This window comes from Thermobia domestica, chromosome 1 (genome assembly GCF_964235325.1).
Source record: "Thermobia domestica chromosome 1, izTheDome1.hap1.1, whole genome shotgun sequence".
In the NCBI taxonomy this organism is placed as follows: domain Eukaryota; kingdom Metazoa; phylum Arthropoda; class Insecta; order Zygentoma; family Lepismatidae; genus Thermobia; species Thermobia domestica.
In genome coordinates, this window is record NC_137454.1 from 322876607 (window position 1) to 322896407 (window position 19801).

At 36.9% G+C, this 19801-nt stretch overlaps 1 protein-coding gene across 6 annotated transcripts in view; it reads left to right on the top strand.

Moving 5' to 3' along the window:
• The window catches only part of LOC145662879 (venom allergen 5-like), a 235656-nt gene that overhangs the window by 91837 nt on the left and 124018 nt on the right, over positions 1-19801 (top strand). For 3 of the 6 annotated variants that reach the window (XM_081728883.1, XM_081728893.1, XM_081728846.1), the window contains exons 2-3: positions 9388-9689; positions 18727-18870. In XM_081728883.1, the coding sequence (XP_081585009.1) occupies positions 18814-18870 (57 nt within the window). In that variant the 5' untranslated portion in view covers positions 9388-9689; positions 18727-18813. Of the gene's footprint in view, positions 1-9093; positions 9228-9387; positions 9690-18726; positions 18871-19801 lie in introns of those variants that run through there. The other 3 variants (XM_081728872.1, XM_081728855.1, XM_081728864.1) reach the window with 2 other exon arrangements.

Consider the following 19801-nt stretch of genomic DNA (forward strand, 5'->3'; position numbering starts at 1 on the left):
TACAGGCATTGACTTTCAAATACTACCACAATGAGAGGAATGGGTATATTTAGCTAGTATATAATAATGACCGCATGCACATGACTGGTGATAGTCCGTGTTGGTCTCTTCGCGATTCTCCGCGACGAAACGTAGGAGCGCAAACCGAAATGAATTCTTCGCTGCTACGCGGTGATAACTTCAATACCCCAACTCTAGATATCTCTTTCGACTTCACGAAACCCTGCCGCCAGTAGCACACTAGCGGCAATCCTTCGCGCGTCGCTATAGCGACGATAGACATTTACCAGCGAGTGGGCCACTAGGTGTTAGCGACGTTTACGGCATGGGGTTTGAACTTGTGTGGTCGTTCAACATACAAGGCCGTTCAACGAGCACATTGCCTGGTAACGAGAGCAGCGTCCGCGTGCTTTACCTGCAAAGTATCTAGATGAAACTGGATGATAAATTCTAGGAATGCAATTAGAAACGAAACACATCGTTCAACTTTCAAGAATATATTGGCGAATTATACATTTACAAAAGTTAAAAAGATATTTTGGAGAAGGAAAAGAAAAAAATTAGTCAGCTAGTTAGCTTTCGGAAAGTCTGCTGGGCTGTTAGTCCACTTTCACTTTGCCGATTATAATGTCTTCTTACACAAGTTCAGCAATGTCACTTTGCAATAATACATTTCAAACTAGAGTTCGCAGGAGACGCAGACCCTTCGTAAACTTCATGTCACTAGGATCTTCTATGGGCGGTCTCCTCCGCTGCTGCCTGCCGGACTCGTAACCAAGACGAAGAAGAGCGAGTCATGCTTGCACTGCACTTGATAGGTTGTGGGCAGCACGTGACTAGGAGTTTGCCAGATCCCTCGCCGAGAACGTTTGGTACCAGCTCCTACCACACAATGGTGTTTCCAGGGGATGACATCCACCGGACATGGCGAGAACTCACGGTTAAGCTCTGTGAAAATTTGAAAACACATCATTTAGCAATTTTGATACACAAACTATATACACAGTCAGTACATCTTCACAGTTGACCGTAATATCTTTTTTCTTAACAAAGGATGATAATAATAAAATTGAACACACTAGTAAGAGCCACACTTCCTACTATTTTGTCCATCGTATGATATGTATTTACACGTAAGGTCTCAAGTTTGTTTTTACTAACATTCACGCATTCTTCTTAAACTATGTAACACTTAGTTTCTTTACTGTCACTGACACAAATTTTTGTTAAAGTTAGGAAGCCTTTGTAACCCATAGTTTTTTTTTCGATAACAAGTTCACAGATAACTTGACACTTTGGGGTATCCAATTCAAGTCTAGACTCTTCATACTGTTAAAATCTCTATCTAATTTTCAAAATAATCTATATTGCACTAACAGACTTCCTTATGGTAGCTACAATAACTTTTGGGATGTGGAAAGACGATGGGAGATGGTGCAGAGAGAGAAAAGTAGAGGAAGTTTCAAGGTACGTTCTGTATATTTGCCATCTTCTCCTCCAGTTGTCGAAGTATATCCCCTTTCACGCATTTTGTAGCGAGTTTCAAACAAGCCAACTTGGTTGAAGGTAATGGGAGCCACAACTTCATCTTGTGCACGCTATGAGTTCCTATTGATTTCCCTGTAAGCGCGTCGCAGAGCTCGGATACTTTGGTGCCTACTTCTCTGAAACAAAGATACGATCCCCGAAACATAGAAAAACTTCGAAATTTTGGGTCAAGAAAATTATTCGTCCAGTGCTGACGGAGGAAGAATAGATCAAATATTTCAACTTTCTGTTCGTTGTCTTCTGCGGCATTGATTCGTTCATTTCGCCTGCGCTTGCGATCTCTTCTTCTAAAGTCTGAACGAAGTAGTTTGTGATCCCATGTTTTTGTCTGATCCTTGCGATTGTGGTTATTCAGTAGGACTTTAAAATATTTCTCAACATCCCCCACGGGATCCTGATTAAGATGAAGATCGGCGGAAGAAATTCCCATGGATGCTGACACTAAGCTGCTAACCAACATTACGATTTGTGCAACATACTCAGGCAATTTTTTCGTGTCTCTCTGAGCAAAGAAACGGAATAAACGGGAAATGTTCGAGTGTTCCCTCTCCATAGGACTATTTTCAGGATGGTAGGGGGAACAGTGTTTTATTTTGACACCATGTTTCTGCATGACCTCAAGAAAACTTTTCGATCTAAACTGTTCCCCATTGTCAGTCAAAATAATTTCAGGGGTTCCGAAACAAGTGAAATAAAACGGCTCCAAATAATTGGCAATAGCAACACTAGTGGCAGACTTGAAACAGTATGCTTGCAAATATCTTGTATAAACATCTAGCACAGTCAGCAGGTATTTTTCGCCTCTGGTTCCACGAAGGAGAGGGCCATACAAGTCACACGAAACCAATTCACTTTTGCGAGAAGGTGTAATAGATTGCATTGCCAGAGCAGCTGGAATTTTATGAGATCTGCTGCGCATGCAGATCACATAGTCCCTCACATAATTACGAATATCTCGACTCATGAATCGCCAGTGAAACGCTTTTGAAATAAGGTTGAAACATCTATCTCGGCCAAAATGGCCATTGTTATGTAACATTCGATTACTTTGCTGACAAGGGCACGAGAAAGACAAATTCTCCAGCGTTCCAGGTGATGGAAATCTCTTATGAGTAATACACCACGTTCCAACTTGTATAGGTCTTTCCAGTTTCGCCTGCCAGCAGTAGTGGGAACACAACATTCTTCACTCGTCTGACTTGACGTAAAGAAAGAAATTTTATCCACTTACTCTGGATCTTCGCGCTGTGTTTCAATTAGTTGTTGCGTTGATACGTTGATGACATCCTCTCTTAAAATTTAAAGGGCGTGTGCGCGAACTATTAAGTGTTCGGGGGTTAGCAACACGCGCGTAAGAACGTCTGGGTTATCATTCAGCCTACCTGGGATGAATTCGACGTCAAAATGGAATTTCTGTAACTTCAGGAACCAACATAACAAACAATTGTTCCATGTTTTTATTTTCTGCAGATACTGTAAGCTTTTGTGATCACAGCGGATTGTAAGCGGGTGTCTGTCCAAATGCGATTCCCACTTTTTTACTGCGTATATAATACTAAGGCATTCGAGTTCAGAAATTGAATAATGGGATTCACAGTCAGTTAATAGCCTACTGACGTAATAAATCACTCGTTTGTCTTCTCTTTCATACTGATACAACACTACAGCAATCGCCCGTAAATTGGCACCACTTTGCAAGTAGAAGCGTTTCTTGAAATCCGGATATGACAAGATTACATCTTTGATGACGACGTCTTGAAGCTGTGCGAAAGATTCATCGTGAGCACGAGTCCACTGTTATTTCTTCTTTGCTTTGAGAAGATCATACAAAAGTAGAAGCAATGATTGCGAATCCTTCTATAAAACGAGAATGTCACGAGAATATGCCTAATACGTACCTAAGCTCCTTAAGATTAGTGGGTTTAGGAAGAGTGTTGATAGATTGCACTGTGTCCGGGTCTTTCCTATATCAACTAGGGGAGACAATAAAACTAAAGAACTTAAGTTCAGGCACAAAAAATGAACATTTTGTAATGTTCAGAATCATGCCAGCTACTTTTATCTTTTCAAGGAGATTGCCCAATGCACTCAAGTGATCATCTGTTGACTGACTTACGAAACAGACATCATCAATATAACGAATACTACGTATTAAACTTTCACCTTGAACCTGTTGGAAATACAGGTTTGAAACGCTAGAACCATTTTTCTGACCAAAAGGCAACGAAGTGTATTGTAACAGTCCTCCCTCAAATAAAAATGCGATGAAAGGGCGGGAGTTTTCAGTAAGAAATAGTTTTAAGTAGGAATTACAAAAATCGAACGAAGAAAAGACTACGTTACCATAGAAACGGGCTAATAGATCTTCTATACGCTCTGACCTAACATGTTGTAACGGTGTCACTTCATTCGGTGCTCTTAAATCCACTACAAGCCTACAAGATATACTATCAGAGACAGGGTTGGCTTTTTGGAACAACATGTAAAGGATTCAAATTACACAACTTAGTAGGTTCCAAAGTACCCAATGATTTTAATCTGGATATTTACTCTCTTACCGCCTCCCTATATTTATGAGATATGGGGTACGAGCGTCGAACGATAGGCCTTGTGGCTTGAATACCAAGGTCATACTCGAAATTAACACACTGTCCCGGGAATGTAGCAAACACTTCCCTGTGCGTCATCAACATATCTAAAATATGTTTCTTGTCATTTCCGGTAGCCAGTTGAGATCGAGCCACCGTTTCAAAAATCTCGTCAGGCGCAAATAATTCAGAGCACACATGAAAATCCATGCTCTGCCATTAAAACTATTTCCTACAGATTTACTTTCGCACTATTTTCATTAACAGAACGCGACACAGAAATATTGCAAATAATTTCGCGATCTACACTCAAAACTTCTTCATGATGGGAAGGATGACTTTCGTCGCTTAATGGTTCCTTGTTTAAAAAATCTATATTAGCATTGACGATTTCCACAGGAGGGGATGTTTCAACGCTTTGTATGCCTACGTTATTCACTGGTTTCTGAGGACCAGCCACAGGTATAAGGCAAGAAATAGCTTCTAATCCGACAGTTGGAAATTGCACAGTCTCATCACAAAAATTAAGTATTGAGCGTAACTAAGACATTATATCTAACCCCAGAAGAATATCTTCTCACAAGTCCGTCACTACAAGAAAGTATGCGAATAGCTCAATCTCACCCAAATGAATAGGTAAAAGAACTCGTCCCTTGACTATACTTTTCTTTCGCCCTGAAAAATCGACAAGAGTGACGTTACGTGCTGATGTGAGCCGTGGCGAGGAAACAAATGAGCTAACAATTTTCCAAAACTTTTGCTTTATCTCCAGAGTCTCTTCTCCATTTCTACTCTGGCACTCATCACTAATGTCATCCTCATCATAAGAGAGATCTGCACGCTGCCACAATAGTGCAGCCCTTACCTTATAAGTGATTGAATTCACACTTTCTTGTATTTCTGAAGATGAGGGATTGTTCTGACTTGATAATGAAGGACCCGCGGTAATCCTCTTACCCAAGCCATTTACTAGTATAAATTACGTGAGTAGAATTTTGAGTTTGTTGATTTGTGCTAGTGAATGTTTCGCTCGTACTAGAGGGTTCCGCGTCAGGATCAGTTGAGTTGGAACGATCAGACCCCAAAAAATAGGAACTTCGTCGGTTGCAATTCCTGTTCCGGTGACTCCGACGAGGTGTGTTAAAGACAGGATGTGTGTTAAACTTTTGGCATGAAACTAGATGTTTCTCGGAAGTTTTCAGTTTCAATGGAAATAGAGTACATAGTTTGATCACCAAGTTTGGTATTCATTTTGAAAGTGACTTAATGAATTTTTTAAGCACCTCTACGTATTTATTTGAATAGTTCTGACAAAAGTTAAAAAAACGTTATTTCTATATTACTGTTGGATTTCTGGAAACGGAACATTATAATGTTAGTTTCTTTTCTTACTACGTTTAAATCCAAAATTTTTATCTGTGCTCCATTTTCCTTTTCTTCTTCTATCTTCTTTTCTCTGTCTCACTTCCGTACCTCTAACAGATATCTAATGGTTTCAATTTTTCATTGAGATATGTTTAAGTTTCTCTTTAAATCAACTTATGAATCTCGTTTCGTCTAATTTTTATTCTTTCACTTTATTAACACTAATACATGTGTATTTTGAAATTAGAATTGTGCTCATGTTAGTGCTGATTTTAATATGGGAGAGAGGAAAGGAAGAGAGAAAGGGGGACTCTACCAGACACGATTGAGAGATAAGAAGATAGATATTGGAAGGTCCAGCTGCAAGGTGTTAGCTTTTCTATGCAAAGTGTATAGGTTCAGTAATTTACCATGAATATCGTCAATTAGAAGTTTTTCGTAACGAAGAAATAACAACCCGAATTGTTAAATCTCTTTTAACAAACTGTCGAGATCTGAGAGTCAACAAACTTTACACTTTTCGGTACCGATCACCTCTAATTCCCGGTAGCCAGAATGAGCCCGGGATAAGGGACTTATATATTTAAAATAATGGCGTATCTCAGCAAAATGCAGACGTCTTTTAGTGTGAGAGAAAGAAAAGAATGAAGTCTCTCATTTCTAGTTCTATAATCTTGTAGTTCTGAATCTGTGTCAAAATTAGTGACAGAAGCAAGGACAGTGAATTATGATAATTTTGTAGAATATTCCACTTTATTATGACAAGAATTTCATCTTCCAGTTTGCTTAGTTGTGAAAAATTATAGAGTATATGGTTATACTATGTAAAGTATGTGTACTGACGCTGATTTCTGATCACAATCGTTAACAGAAGTTAAAGATAAATTACAGTAACAGTTTTCGATCATAAGGAAGTATAACTACTTTCATATTAACAATTTTCTTTGGCTTAAAATGTTTGTTCGGGTTCACGCCGTTCCCCCTCAACGTTGGATACGGAATGGAAGAACATATTTACGTTTTGATTGTTGATTCCAATATATTTCAAGCATAGTTTCTCGGATCTACGCCTGTGCGATATGTCGATATATCGATATCGACATTGACACATATGAATATGCGATATTGCAAATATATCAACATCGATATAACCATATCCAAAATTTTCGATATCGATCTTGGGGGGCGAGGCATAGGGGACCCATAATACTTGCGAATGGTGACGAAAAAATTATTTTTACAATAATGTCTTCAAATGAAAATTTCTTTATTACCACAAATAGCAATGTAAATAAATCCTCTTGCAAATTTGCAATGTTATATACTGTAATTTCTTAAGCGCCAAACTTTTTCTCTTCCCGAAAAAGAAAAAGAAAAAAGCACCTGTCAAAAACAAGTGCTTAGAACATTGATCTAGAATTTATCATAAGAAAGCGCTTTTGTTCCTCTCTCTCGGAGATTTCCATCCCATTTGGTTTTTGAGACCGCTCTTTGACAAAAACTGCGCACATAACCGCTATATGTAGACATGCTTTAGGTAGAATAAGAGATTGGGAAAGGAAACGAGTTTTCAATAATAATAATAATAATAATAATAATAATAATAATAATAATAATAATAATAATAATAATAATGGTAATAATAATAATATAACGATTGGGTTTACAAGTAGGGTCTCATGGTAGTAGTATTTTGCATGGGAGGCCCAAAAATCTACTATGCTAATGGTGTCACTTAGTCTGTGTTTGTCTCTCTTTCCGGTTTTTGTGCTGTTAGGCGTTTATATTAAACCTTTACATTATGTAACCTATTTTCTTATTTCCGAGTTTTTTTTTTTTGAAAAAGGAAAGAAAGTGCTTTCCACTGATATCTATTTCTTACCATTCATCTTGTTTCGACTGCTTAAGTAAGATCATTTTGTAACTTTATACGTCATCGATTTCCCTCACAGTAATAAAATCGTCATTCTTAACAATTTACTTAATTCTTTTTTTTTCTAGTTAGCAACACTGATATATTTGTAATAGAATTAAGGTTTGGTCCAACACCTTTCGAATTCTCAACGAACACAATGGCCGAACTTTTTGGGTTGCCTACTATTGCAGGAAAAGAATAATTACAGGTGGTAATGCAATTTTGGAGTCGTGTATGCATTGTCCGGAGGCCAATTCCCGGTGAGAGAGCACACAAAATGTAATTTCATAATCACTCCCTTTCATTAATCGTCCATCTCCTAAGAACAAGTCCTGGGACGCCAAATAAAGGAAACATTTCGTTTCAAACGTTTAATAGACATTTTGCAGTCAGAATGAAAAGCAATCAAAGTATGTGCTTAAATAGTGAGTGAAATTTAATAAACTAAACACATATAAGATTAATTTTAATATAAAATTATATGTAAATCTACAACTCACAATATTAGTATATCATATCTGAAAAGGACAGAGTAATAATACTACTAGTTTTAGTGACCTCCTCGAAATTTTGAAAAGTTGTTAAAATAGAATTTAAAATTACATTTTCAGTCCCCACATAACTAAACATTACCAAGCTCTGAGGGCCACCACACCCCCTGAAAATTTTAAAGCTGTTAGAAGACACCCTAAAATTGCGTTTTAATTTCCGCATTGCCGAAAGCTTTCCTCGGGAGGGCCCCCGGACCCGTCCCGAAATGAAATCCTGGCTACGCAATTGTGCATATATTAAATATAAGAAATATCTATAACACGACAGAATTTCCTACTAATCTATTAAATACAAGTGTGTATCACCAAGCCTATCTAACAAGTTTTGATATTTCGAAGAATTGAACACTTTTCGAAAATATAGGTGATGTAACTGACCCCCTTTCCTTATCCTGTGGGCAGCTACCAACAATTCTTCTTATATTGTGAAAACATACGAAAATGGCGTCTTGAATGCGTCACAATAATTACACAGGGCTGCAAATGAAAATTATCTGAAAGTTGTTTTCGTTTTGACAGGTGAATTTAATAGTTTCTTGACTCGCTGATTCTAAAAATGAAGTCCGTTTTTTCTTATCATCCTACGTTTTCCCGCTAATTGACTTTGAAAATCCAACCCAATAACACAATATTTATATGTATATATTATATATGCGAACAGATGAAAATCCAACCCAATACCACAATATTTGTATGTATATATTATATATGGGACCAGAAATACTAAGGAACTGAATATGCATACAACCCTACATCTGATGAATATGTAAGAAAAAAAATACTTTTCAGTTGTTTTTCAAATCCTTTTCTTTGTAAACTTTGGTGAGTTTCTTATGCTTTTCTTCCGCCGTTTGTCTGTTTATGCTGCAGCAATAGACCGCCATCATGCTAACACTCCACCTCTATATCTCTCATATCTTACGGTTAGTAAATTCTCATCATGCTTCTCACTTACTTGATCAAGATTTTCGGGAATCTAATCCAGATGTCGCACCCATGTTCTTGAAATTTCAACAACATATTTTCCACAATATTCTTATAATCTGGACTTTTGCAATTACCGAGAAAATTATCTTACACTTTTGAATGCCACCTAGGCATCTCTCTCAGCTGGATTCATTGTTGCTTTAAAATCTCTGTTGTCCATAAGTTTCGTATATCGGGGCCAATAAATATGCTTTCTTTCTCTTTTTCATAGGAAAAGGATGGAAATATATTATATATAAATTTGAAGGAACTGAAATTATGCAGCCGATGTAGGTATGTGGAAAGAAAATTAGTTATTTAAATATAAATTTAGTCCATATAATTGACATTTATTTTTATCTACAAATTAAGTTGTATAACGTGCATAACAATGTCCCAGACAATCTCTGGTATAAATTGTTGTGTAGGTCATAGATTGATTTTCTTTTTTCAGTGTATGGATGAATAAATCAACTTGCGTAACATTAGGATTTTAGTTGGATTTGCTTCTTCTGTGATCCTGTGCTGTATACCAGAGACGGATTTAGATTTAATGGAGCCCTTTATATGTCCAATTGTCCATTGTCAATGACAAATTACATGTACTGCATGCTACATGTTGCTAATCCATAGAGAACGTAAGCACCCTGTGTTCTGAAATGGGCAAACCAATGATTTTTTGGGAGCAGACTAGCAGAAGGGGGCCTATTACTTACATCATAGGAGCTTACACAACACAAAATACTGTTGATGCGTGTAAGTTTTATAATTTGTATTTTTTATTCTATAGTTTGGGAATGCACATCTTCTTTCTGTAATTTTTTCAGGCCCCCAAGAGATTGGGACCCTAATCTATAGCCTATTTAGCTTATACGTAAATCCGGCACTGCTGTAGACAAAGAAGAAATGGCACGTCGTGGTTGTAAATCATTATCGAAGAATCTCGAAATCGAAATCATTATCGCAGACTTCTGTACGATTGACACAAGATAGTCCTTAACATGTGGCACACATTTGTGAACAGGCCACTCCTGATTTTAAATATTTACAATATTTGTTATTGCATAATATTTTAAGTACACAGAACACTTGTTTCAGCATTTCGGATGGTGCAGGTTGTTTTGAAAAAAATCACGAGATTCTTGATCATCCATTCCATAATGTTGGGTCTAGCATGGTCCCCATCCAATGTTTGATTTGTAAATAGGCCCAGTATGAGTGCTGTGAAGCCGCATCACTGGTCGATGAAAGCATCAATTGCTCGATATACTTATTTGGCTACTACATGACTGTACCTGTAATACTTCAAATTATGCAGGTTCTCACTCTTCTTACAACCATACAACTAAAGTAGGACATTTTCTCCTACTGAAGTCATTTCATCTTTCAAAGTCGAAGACACATTGAAAATCTTTAAAGTCGACCGAAGTTCGCAATCTTTCTGAAGAATATTTAGACCTTTTATTTTACTTTGTTGTAGAGGCCTGAAATGGCTTCACATCCAGGAATAGCATGAGCAAAATAAAGAACACCACAAACCTCACGCAGAAAAGCCTTTTGGTCTGGAATATTGAACAGTTTTTGCATTTTTTCATGCTTTGAAGCTGGTTTCAAGAAATACATTTTGTCAGACAGAGAAGACTTAGCAGTGAGAAGATGAAGCAAATCAATATCCTGACCAACCATAACGCTATTCGTTCCAGTGTTTACTTTATCTATGGCTACTGAAACAATGATACTGTCTGCACCAGATTCTGCTTGATAAATATCTGTGTTTGATTCACGACAGTGACTTGTGGTGAAGAGTTTAGATTTATAGATGTTCTCTTAGCAGCTCTTCTTCGCTATTCACATCTCGTTATGGTGGGATTGGTTGGATATCCATCAAAAACGATAGTACCGTACATGATCCTCCATAATGTGATTTTATGTAGGAAATATAGCTTTTGAAAATATTATCATAAGTTGTAGGTCTGGGTCACACCACACAATGAAGTAAGTAATCACCATCAACAATGTGAACGCAGTCTTCGGGAAAATACGACATATCGGTAGATTTAAAACATTTGAAAAGAGACGCCTTTTTATTTTTTTTAATGTTACTCTGTCAAATAAGGATGATGGTTTTGGTGCAAGCTCGTACTTGAAGCACTTTCTCAGTTCCTGAGGATCTTTAACAACAACAATTATCCTGCTAAAAAGTTGCTGCATATTGATAGGTATTATTTCATTGTTTATGATAATCCCAGAGTTTAATGTTGTAAGGGGAATTACTTTATCTTTCCTGTGAATGATTACAGTCTCAAAATCTTTTCCCTCTTTTGCTGCTAAGGAAGCTTTCTCTTTTCTATGACTTCATCATAAATTATTGTATCATCTGCAACTAGTCTTGACGCGATGTTGATTAGTTCTTCAGATTTGTGATGAAATGGATTATGTTCCAAGAGTCACTTGCAAAACGTTTCCGCCTCCATGTAATCACGAATCTGCCGAGAGATTCGTTCTTCCTTATGCTGCTCAGAAGATGTAAAAGTTGGTTAGTGTCTTTACTGCTTTTGATATTTCCGTACTAAGTGGTAAGGAAGAAATCCATCGTAACAAAGTCTGATTTGTTATGCCTCTACCATGAGTAAGTCCACCTACAGATTTAGTCGGTCAATTCGGTGATTGCTCTATAACCATATCAGTTGATACTCGCGACCAATATCTTTCAGAATAAGGAACGGAGAAGAATCTTTCTTTTGTAAGCTTTTCGAAGTTTTGTGCTGACATTCGATGTTCGTATTCAAGTGTCAACTGAAGATACAGGTGAGCACCTTTTGCGTACAAATTGTGGCTGATGCATGAAAGGTAGGGATTATAAATTTAACTATTTCCACATGCTTTCTCCAGTTTCCAGTTCTTTCCGCTGCAATGGAGTCCATGATCAGTATCAAGTTGTTCATATACAGAAGCCACAATTTTGCAGTTCGACTTTTTTCCTTTGCTCTTTTACAGGTTTTATTTAAGTCATCTACCACTTAGACACTGCCTCAGGCAATGTTAATTCTGCCAATGACTTTTCATTCGTAAGTACCTCTTCACTCTCTCTTGTTATTGTATTAAAATAATTGCTTTTTAATTCACTATATCTTTCATATAAGTAATAGAACAATGCACAAAATATTAGATGTTCTCTCAAGAATCGAGGGAATGCATGACTTTAGCATGCACACTTCATCACAGTTCCTCAATTTTGCTGCCTCTCATGATATAACATATCGAAGCTAAGAAACTCATTAGTAAGTGAAAGCCACCTAATCGTACACTGACTGTTGAAAGTGGGCTCCCAACCTCCGCTGACATTATAATTTCACATGCTTTTACAAAAAGAGGTTGGTCGAAAGTAACAATATACGATTTGTTCTTAGCAATTCACTGCTCATTTCGATATTTTGTATCTTCAAATCATTTAAGAAAGATATAACAGGTTTCTTGTAATGCATAATTTTTATACTGTTCAGTTCAAGGCTTATTTTCTTTTTGACATTTCGAATATTAGGCGATAGAGTTGATACTGCTTGAGTTGAGGTCATGCACTTTATGGCACCAAAGATGTGAACAGCCCCCTTACCATGTAGAGTTTACATCTGCATTGACAAACATAAACTGCATGAAAGAACTGTCTTCTATGTCAGGTTGGGCACTTTCGATTGCACAGTTTTATTGGTGTCTATTTACAATATTTTGATCTTGTTTCCACGCAGTGTTGCCTCCCTATAACAGCAATAATTCAAAAAGAGAGCATTTTTACAGTTAACTTTCCAAAAATTCCCTCCAGTACTTCCTTATATTAAACACTTTAAACAACAACGGCACACCAATTCAATGTCCATTTTATTGTGATTCGAGAGATGAGTAACTCATTTATAGGTACAAGTGAAATGGTGAAAAAAAATCTCTTTACGAAACGTTATTCTAAAGTTCTTTACGCAGATCAGACAAACGCAATTACTATAAGAACTGCAAATTATTATTCCCTTTTGTTTCGTCGGAATGATGTGTAACTTTCATAATATATTTATTATATATTATTGTACTTGCACAATATATTTGTTTGTGAATTCTATGCAGTGTTACCATGTTACAGCTGAAAATATACAAAAAAGGGAATTTTGGCCACTAAATCTTAAATATTTCCCGCCATTACTTCCTTTTAATAGGTAATACAGACAATTGCTATATATCGTATGAAAGCATATTTTATTGTGATTCTAACGAGGTATAATTTATACCAATTGACCAATTAGTGTGTGTGTTATATTATTTTAAACCTAAACCTGCGGCTTCCTTCATAAATATTGGGTGTTCCGCCATTTTCCAAGATGGCGGTTTGAGCACAACTTTTATTTTTGGGGACTTCATATATTTTGAGTCCTAAAGGTATATACAATGTTTGTATAAAGTTCCTTGCTTCTAAGATTTTTCTAAACCTTCATGTTTGAACCAATAATGACTGGACCACTTCTCGAGATGAAGAAAGAGTGAGATTAGATGACGCGAAAGTGTCAGAGCAGGTGAAATCCCAGAGAAGAATCCTCCCCCTCTTCCATGGTACCAGCGTCATGCCATCTGGTCAAACACCTGAAATTGGTGATGAGGAGGCGAGAAGTCTAGCCTTATCCTCTTGACTGTCTGCTTCCTGTAATAACACTGATTGATATAATTTGATGATTGACTTGTCCCAAATTGATTTCGAACTTCTGCCCGTTATTTCAGGAGGGCTTAAACCAACTAGTTTAGACCAGCCAGATATGCAGCCTTGGACATCAGATTATGTGTGAGGCTCATTCAGTTGGTAGAGGAGTATCTCAATGGTATGCCGGGAGCCATAGAACGACGCTAAAAATAAACAATACGCCAAATCGACAGCCCGACGAATACCAAGACGTCCAGAATCAACTAGAAGGGAGGCCTGCATCCATGCGTTGCTATTTAAGTTACAGTTGAGTAATGATTCCAGTCCACATTTCAGAACGGTGTCAAACTTCTCTAGTAAATCGACTTCACGCCAAGAAGTAGAACAGCGTAAAACAGATTATTCTTGGTATGGAGAACAACGCACGAAGGAGATAAAAAGTTGAATTTGCGGAGACTAGGGCCAGACGTGACAAGAAAAATCTAACTTTTTAGTTTTCTCGACTAACAAATTACGTGTTGCCTCAGGTGAAAGGGCTGCACCAAGTAGAAAGGCTGACGAGGTTGTGATAAGTTGTATTCCCGGTGCTGAATTTTTAAATTGTGAATATAACACTTCCATTTGACCTTGCGAAATTCCTAAAAATCCTACTTCACAGTTCATAAAATTTAGGTGTAGTCCCATGTCTGCTGCCATAGTTCGAATATTGCGTAGTTCACTTATAACTGTGTCAGGATCTCCTGCTGGTATAGACACTATGGACTGAATTGTCATGGTGAACAAAGCGGGACCTAGAGGATCGCCTTGTTGTACTCGAGGTAACGAGAGTATAATCTTATCAGCTAGAAATAGGTTTCTTAGTTGCGCATAACATTGATACACATAGTGATAAATCGATGGAAAATTAGTTTTAATTGTGAGTAAAACCGCATTGAGAACGCATACTCCCAATTGATGAGGGTAAAGGAAACTTACGACGGATTCTTTAATTCTGGAACATATAACTTTTGCTGATATTCTTCTCCAAATGTTCCCCACTGCAATTGGTCGAATTCCACCGCTCTTCTTATTAAGCGCAATAAGTGATGCTCCAAAGAAGATTGGTCTTATTCCCTGAGGTATATTACCTGAAAGGATTAAATGAAGTAATTCTAGAATCATCGTATTTAATCTTTCTTTTGAATCTGACTCATGATGTAAAAGTAGATTCTTAAGAATCGATGGACGGAGACCATCAATATCTGCAGCTGATCCAGATGGGAAGAATTTTACAGCGTATCGTAATTCAAAAACTGAAACTATTGGTATATTAGGGTGATCTTTAGGAGGATCTGGTAATGAAAAGGTGTCTGAATGTGAAGGGTGCTTCTCCTTAAGTGCTTTTAAAACAGATGCATTAGGTGTGGCGATGATATCTTCAGAAATTATTAATCTGACGGCACCTCTTATGTCTCCATCGTTGAGTTTGTTTTCGACTCTTTTGGTGTTAAAGGATGTTGAGTCAGAAGAATGTTGAGATTTGGTTTGTATTTTTTTTTCAATAATCATGGAGTTACGCATCTCGGTGAGAATTATCCCATTCGGCTATCTATTATCCTCAGCTATTATTCAACTATCTTCAGCTCTTTTATTCATTCATTACTGTCTTTAATAAACAAAGTAGCCTACATAAATTACTTTATTCTCAGTCAGTAAAGATTAAATAAAATTTTTGAAGGAAAATTTAAATATATCTTATGTAATAACAGAATATTTGCAATTCCAAAATTTGAAGTGGTGGAATGATTCTGTGCAGTTAAAACACATTTCAACATTTAGAAAAGTAAATGAATATAATTGTTATTTAGATAACTTTATGTTAACTTGTGTTTAAAATATAATTCCCATAAATTACGAGCTCCTCCGGGAAGAAAACAGAAAACATTTATTGTGGCGTACTTTTTGTGGAAGAATAACGCGTAATTTGTATTCTTAAGTGAAACTGACACCAAATTTTCAAATCCTACTTATTTATTTACAGTTTCAAGAATAACAGGAGGGTATCATTTTTGTTTATTCATAACTTAAGTATGATGATATGCAGTTTTACGAGCTGTCGTCTACTTTATGATATTATTTTATTTAATTTCCCTTTCTTAATATCTAAATCCCTGCAGGTTTACTTTCGACGCACCACTCGAAAGTTTGTAGAAAAAACATAATTCTTTCAATAATTTCTTTCTTATTGTACTCTAAAAGATTTGAAAATATCTCGCTTAGCATAGATAAAATTCAAGGGGGCCACCAGAAGTAATCGTTGAAAATTAACAATTATTTTACGATTTGCGTATGAACGCGGCTTCCGAATGTATGGCATAAAAACTACAGTGCAAAAAATACAAACGAACCTGTGCTAGCTAAGTACTAAAAAGCATGAATGTTACCGAACCGAGTGAGTGCAGAGCAAAGCTGGTATACCGGCGCGGTAGTGCGGGAGTGTGTTCGAAAGGAGCAGGCGCGTCAGCGATGGTGGTAATACACATAAGTGAGAGTAGTGAAAATAAGTGGGTATTGGCAATGATAAGAGTTTCAATAGCACTTGGCATGGTTTCATACTAGTAACGCTCCACGTATAAACATTATATACAGCTTCTGTATACTATGCAGAAATACACCACCTGTGGAAAATAGCAACTAACAGAGTCAGCTTTCATATGTAGGCCTACTTACTTATGTTATCCTTCGTAATGCACTTTTAATGATTTTACACTAGTAATCATACTTGTAAATCTAAAATACAGCTGTATTACTTTGTATTTAATTCTGTCGCCTGCAGAAATTTGTTGTCTTTTCATGCAAAGTATTCAAATTTACCTGTAAATCTTCCAAAATGTAGTGCGCCAAAACTACACCAGCACCCCTTAATCCATTCTAGAGTGCTATTATCTTGGTGCATGTCTAAATAATTGTACAGATCAATAATATGGCTGCAAACTGATAAGCCTTAAAACTATTGTGAAAAACATAGGCCCTACACCAACTAGAGGCGTCAGTTAGGCGGTAGGAAGGGGCAATTGCCCTCTTCTAAGATTGAGATTTATATAGATTTTATCAATAGAATAGTAGTAAATCAGTGAAAAACGCGAAATTTGGTTTGTATCAAGAGGTCTTGCCTCCCCCCAAGCGAAATATGAAATGATGCTCCTGGCATCAACTCTACAATAATTATTTATATAGTCCCTACCACGGCTGGACGAAACTTGCGAGTCTGTGCAGGGTTGAGCCTGTAAGGAGAAGGCGAAAAGCGACAACGAATATAAGCGTAAACGAAGATGCTTTGGAAACTACAGTAGCTACTCTACTATGACTTAAGAGCACTAATCTCTGTACTAAGGACGGAAGTATTAGAAATCTATTACCTTTCTCACCGGCCTTGGTGAGAAAGGAAATTTATGTCTTTTTTTAATGTTTGTTGCTATAATATCACCTCTTACTATATCCAGTATGTTTCCCTTTACATAATTAATCCCTTATTAACTGATTTGTGCAAATGAATGTGTATTGAAGCTATGGTCATTCAATTCTTTTAGCGATACTTTATTTATTTTTAATTCTCATTTTATCATCCCACTCCTAGTACACCCCAAGTTCACTTTGTCAGGTGAGCGAGATACCTTGTTTCAATCCAAGCTCGCGCCAAGTGAACTTTTTATGGACAAACACCCTGTACAATGTTCTCCTCTTTCCTTCCAATTTCTTACTTCACATTTCGTTCACTATCATCATTACCATCGCCTCTCTTGATCTCGGAGCATAATCGTTGAATATTAAACTGAAAAAAAAATGCACAGATATATCATGTTTTATTCTTCTGTATGTAGGTTGCGCAACAAGCAATTTCATGCTAACGATTTATCACAAGTGGAATAGTTTCTGAGTGTTGTAAAAGAAAATATAATTTTAAAATCAGTTTACAAAAATGAAAACACTGTTACTAAACGAAACAGGATCCCAGACTCCGGAGGAGCACTCCGTACAATTTTTGTAGTTTTCTCAGCACCCCACAAAAACAGACAAAAAATAGGAAAGAGAAAATAAAAAAACTAAGGCAAAAGAAAGAAAACAAAATGATAATCCACGTAATTACTAAAGCTGGCGCTTCTGCATCGAAATATTTCTGAGGATTGGCATTTCTTGGTCCTGTTTCACAGAAAGTACTATCCGCGTAATACAAATGTAGAAATGATCAAAAATGTTTTCTTCAATTGGGCTTTTTCTTCAATTTCTAGTTATACCATTTTACCACTATAATATAAGTAGCCTATTTACAAATACATTTTATTGTTGTGACGTTAGTAACACCAGACTTGCTTCTGTATCAATCCGATGCGTCGTACGCGCCTTTGGCGCGGGAGACCCGGGTTCGATTCCCGGTGGGAGCTCAAGTGGTTCGGAGTCCACGTTAATCAGTAGGTCCACGTTTCATATAGCCTTGCTGCTGAACGGGACGTTAAACTCAAAATCAACTCAATCCGATGCGTAAGTTCTGTAACACACACACACACACCACATGCACATACATTATGCTCGTTGTGACTTTTCTTCGACCATGATATAACGCTACCGATGCTAAGAGATGGCGCTAGTAATAACATCTTTCAGATTAAAGTAAAATACGGGAAATGACAATCTATTCTGCGAACCGGAAAGGATAAGCTAATGAAGAATGCTGAAACAGATGATCAGCCAATCAGCATGTTCGATATAATTCTCAGATACCCTTAATATGACTGTTATGAAATTTATCATATAATTTCCATTTACTAGCACTTGTCACTTGTAACTCCATCTGGCGACAATCGATGCAACTATTTGAAAACTTTTTGAGTAACTGCTTATGTTTCAAAATTAATCTACAAAGTTGCCACATAGTAAATTTTCAGTTCTCTTTAGCGGCTGAAGGAGGCCGTGGAGAGTATTTTACCAAATGACATTTTCGTTTTATTTAGAGCTGTAGAATGTTGCTCTGTTGTCCGTGGGTACCATTTTTAGAACACCTTATATATATATACTTTTTGATGTAATATTTTGGTATAATATTGAAGATGTTAATAATCGAGATATTAATCCTTACAGTTCATACTAACAAACCTAAACGAGGAGCTTGGCTTGAGTAGCATAATACGTATATGAAAAAGCGGACAGATATTCAGGCATTGAGATATGTCGTTGCATCGAGAAGCATGGGCAGTTAAGATAGCACTATTGCTATGCTTACTGGTAAGTTTAATTTATTCTCTATTTAATTTATAGGATTATGTAAAGAGGTTTTGTTAAGGACTTCGGAATTCAGTTTGAATGGACTAGAATCACTGCCTGTTGCTATGTCGCTGTAGTTTTTTCTTCACAACATGCGCAAAGAAGACTATGTATAAAACGAAAAAAAAATTGTATTATGTTCCTTATTGCTAAGTTTCTAATGAAACGAATATTTATTTATTTTATTGTTTGCAACAGATTTAAAGAAGGAACTAGGGTGGAAGCGACTATTCAGTAATACAATGCAAGTCAAAATTCAGGTTACAAAGAGTTTGTCTTTTCGTGTTGATCATTTTGTTAAGCGAAATGAGGTAAGGGACGTGTGACTCAACACAAAAAGGCAAAGATGAGTTTCCTGACAGTTTGACCCAGTTGCAGATATATATAACCTCAAACACCAAGAGAGGATGCTGATTAGCATTAAGTGACAAAATCGGTACAGTCATTTAAAGAGACTAGTAGTGCGTAGTTCAGTAGCCAGCACAAAAATATACGGGGGGGGGGGGCAATAGAATTTAGGCGACCCAACCATATTATATTTCATCATTATATTATACTTTATTTGCAAGCCTACCGTGAAAATTTTAGGGGGGCCGGCCCACCCTAGCCCCCTCCTGGATACTGGCTTGGTAGTGCGCAAGACAAGACTAGCACAGGGGAAGGCACACCAACTAGAGTGTCAGCAGTTGTTAGCAAGAACCCAAAAAGAGTACCATGTAAATCGATAAATCACAGTGAAAGCTATCAGTCTGTCAAATTCTTCACCAAAAAAATAGCATACATACAAGATCCAAATGTTAAACACTTCAGTGATGATAACTAACCATTTGCTATAATTTTGTAAGTCGTTACAAAACCAATGAAACACGACTTTGCATCAACTGTTTTGCTT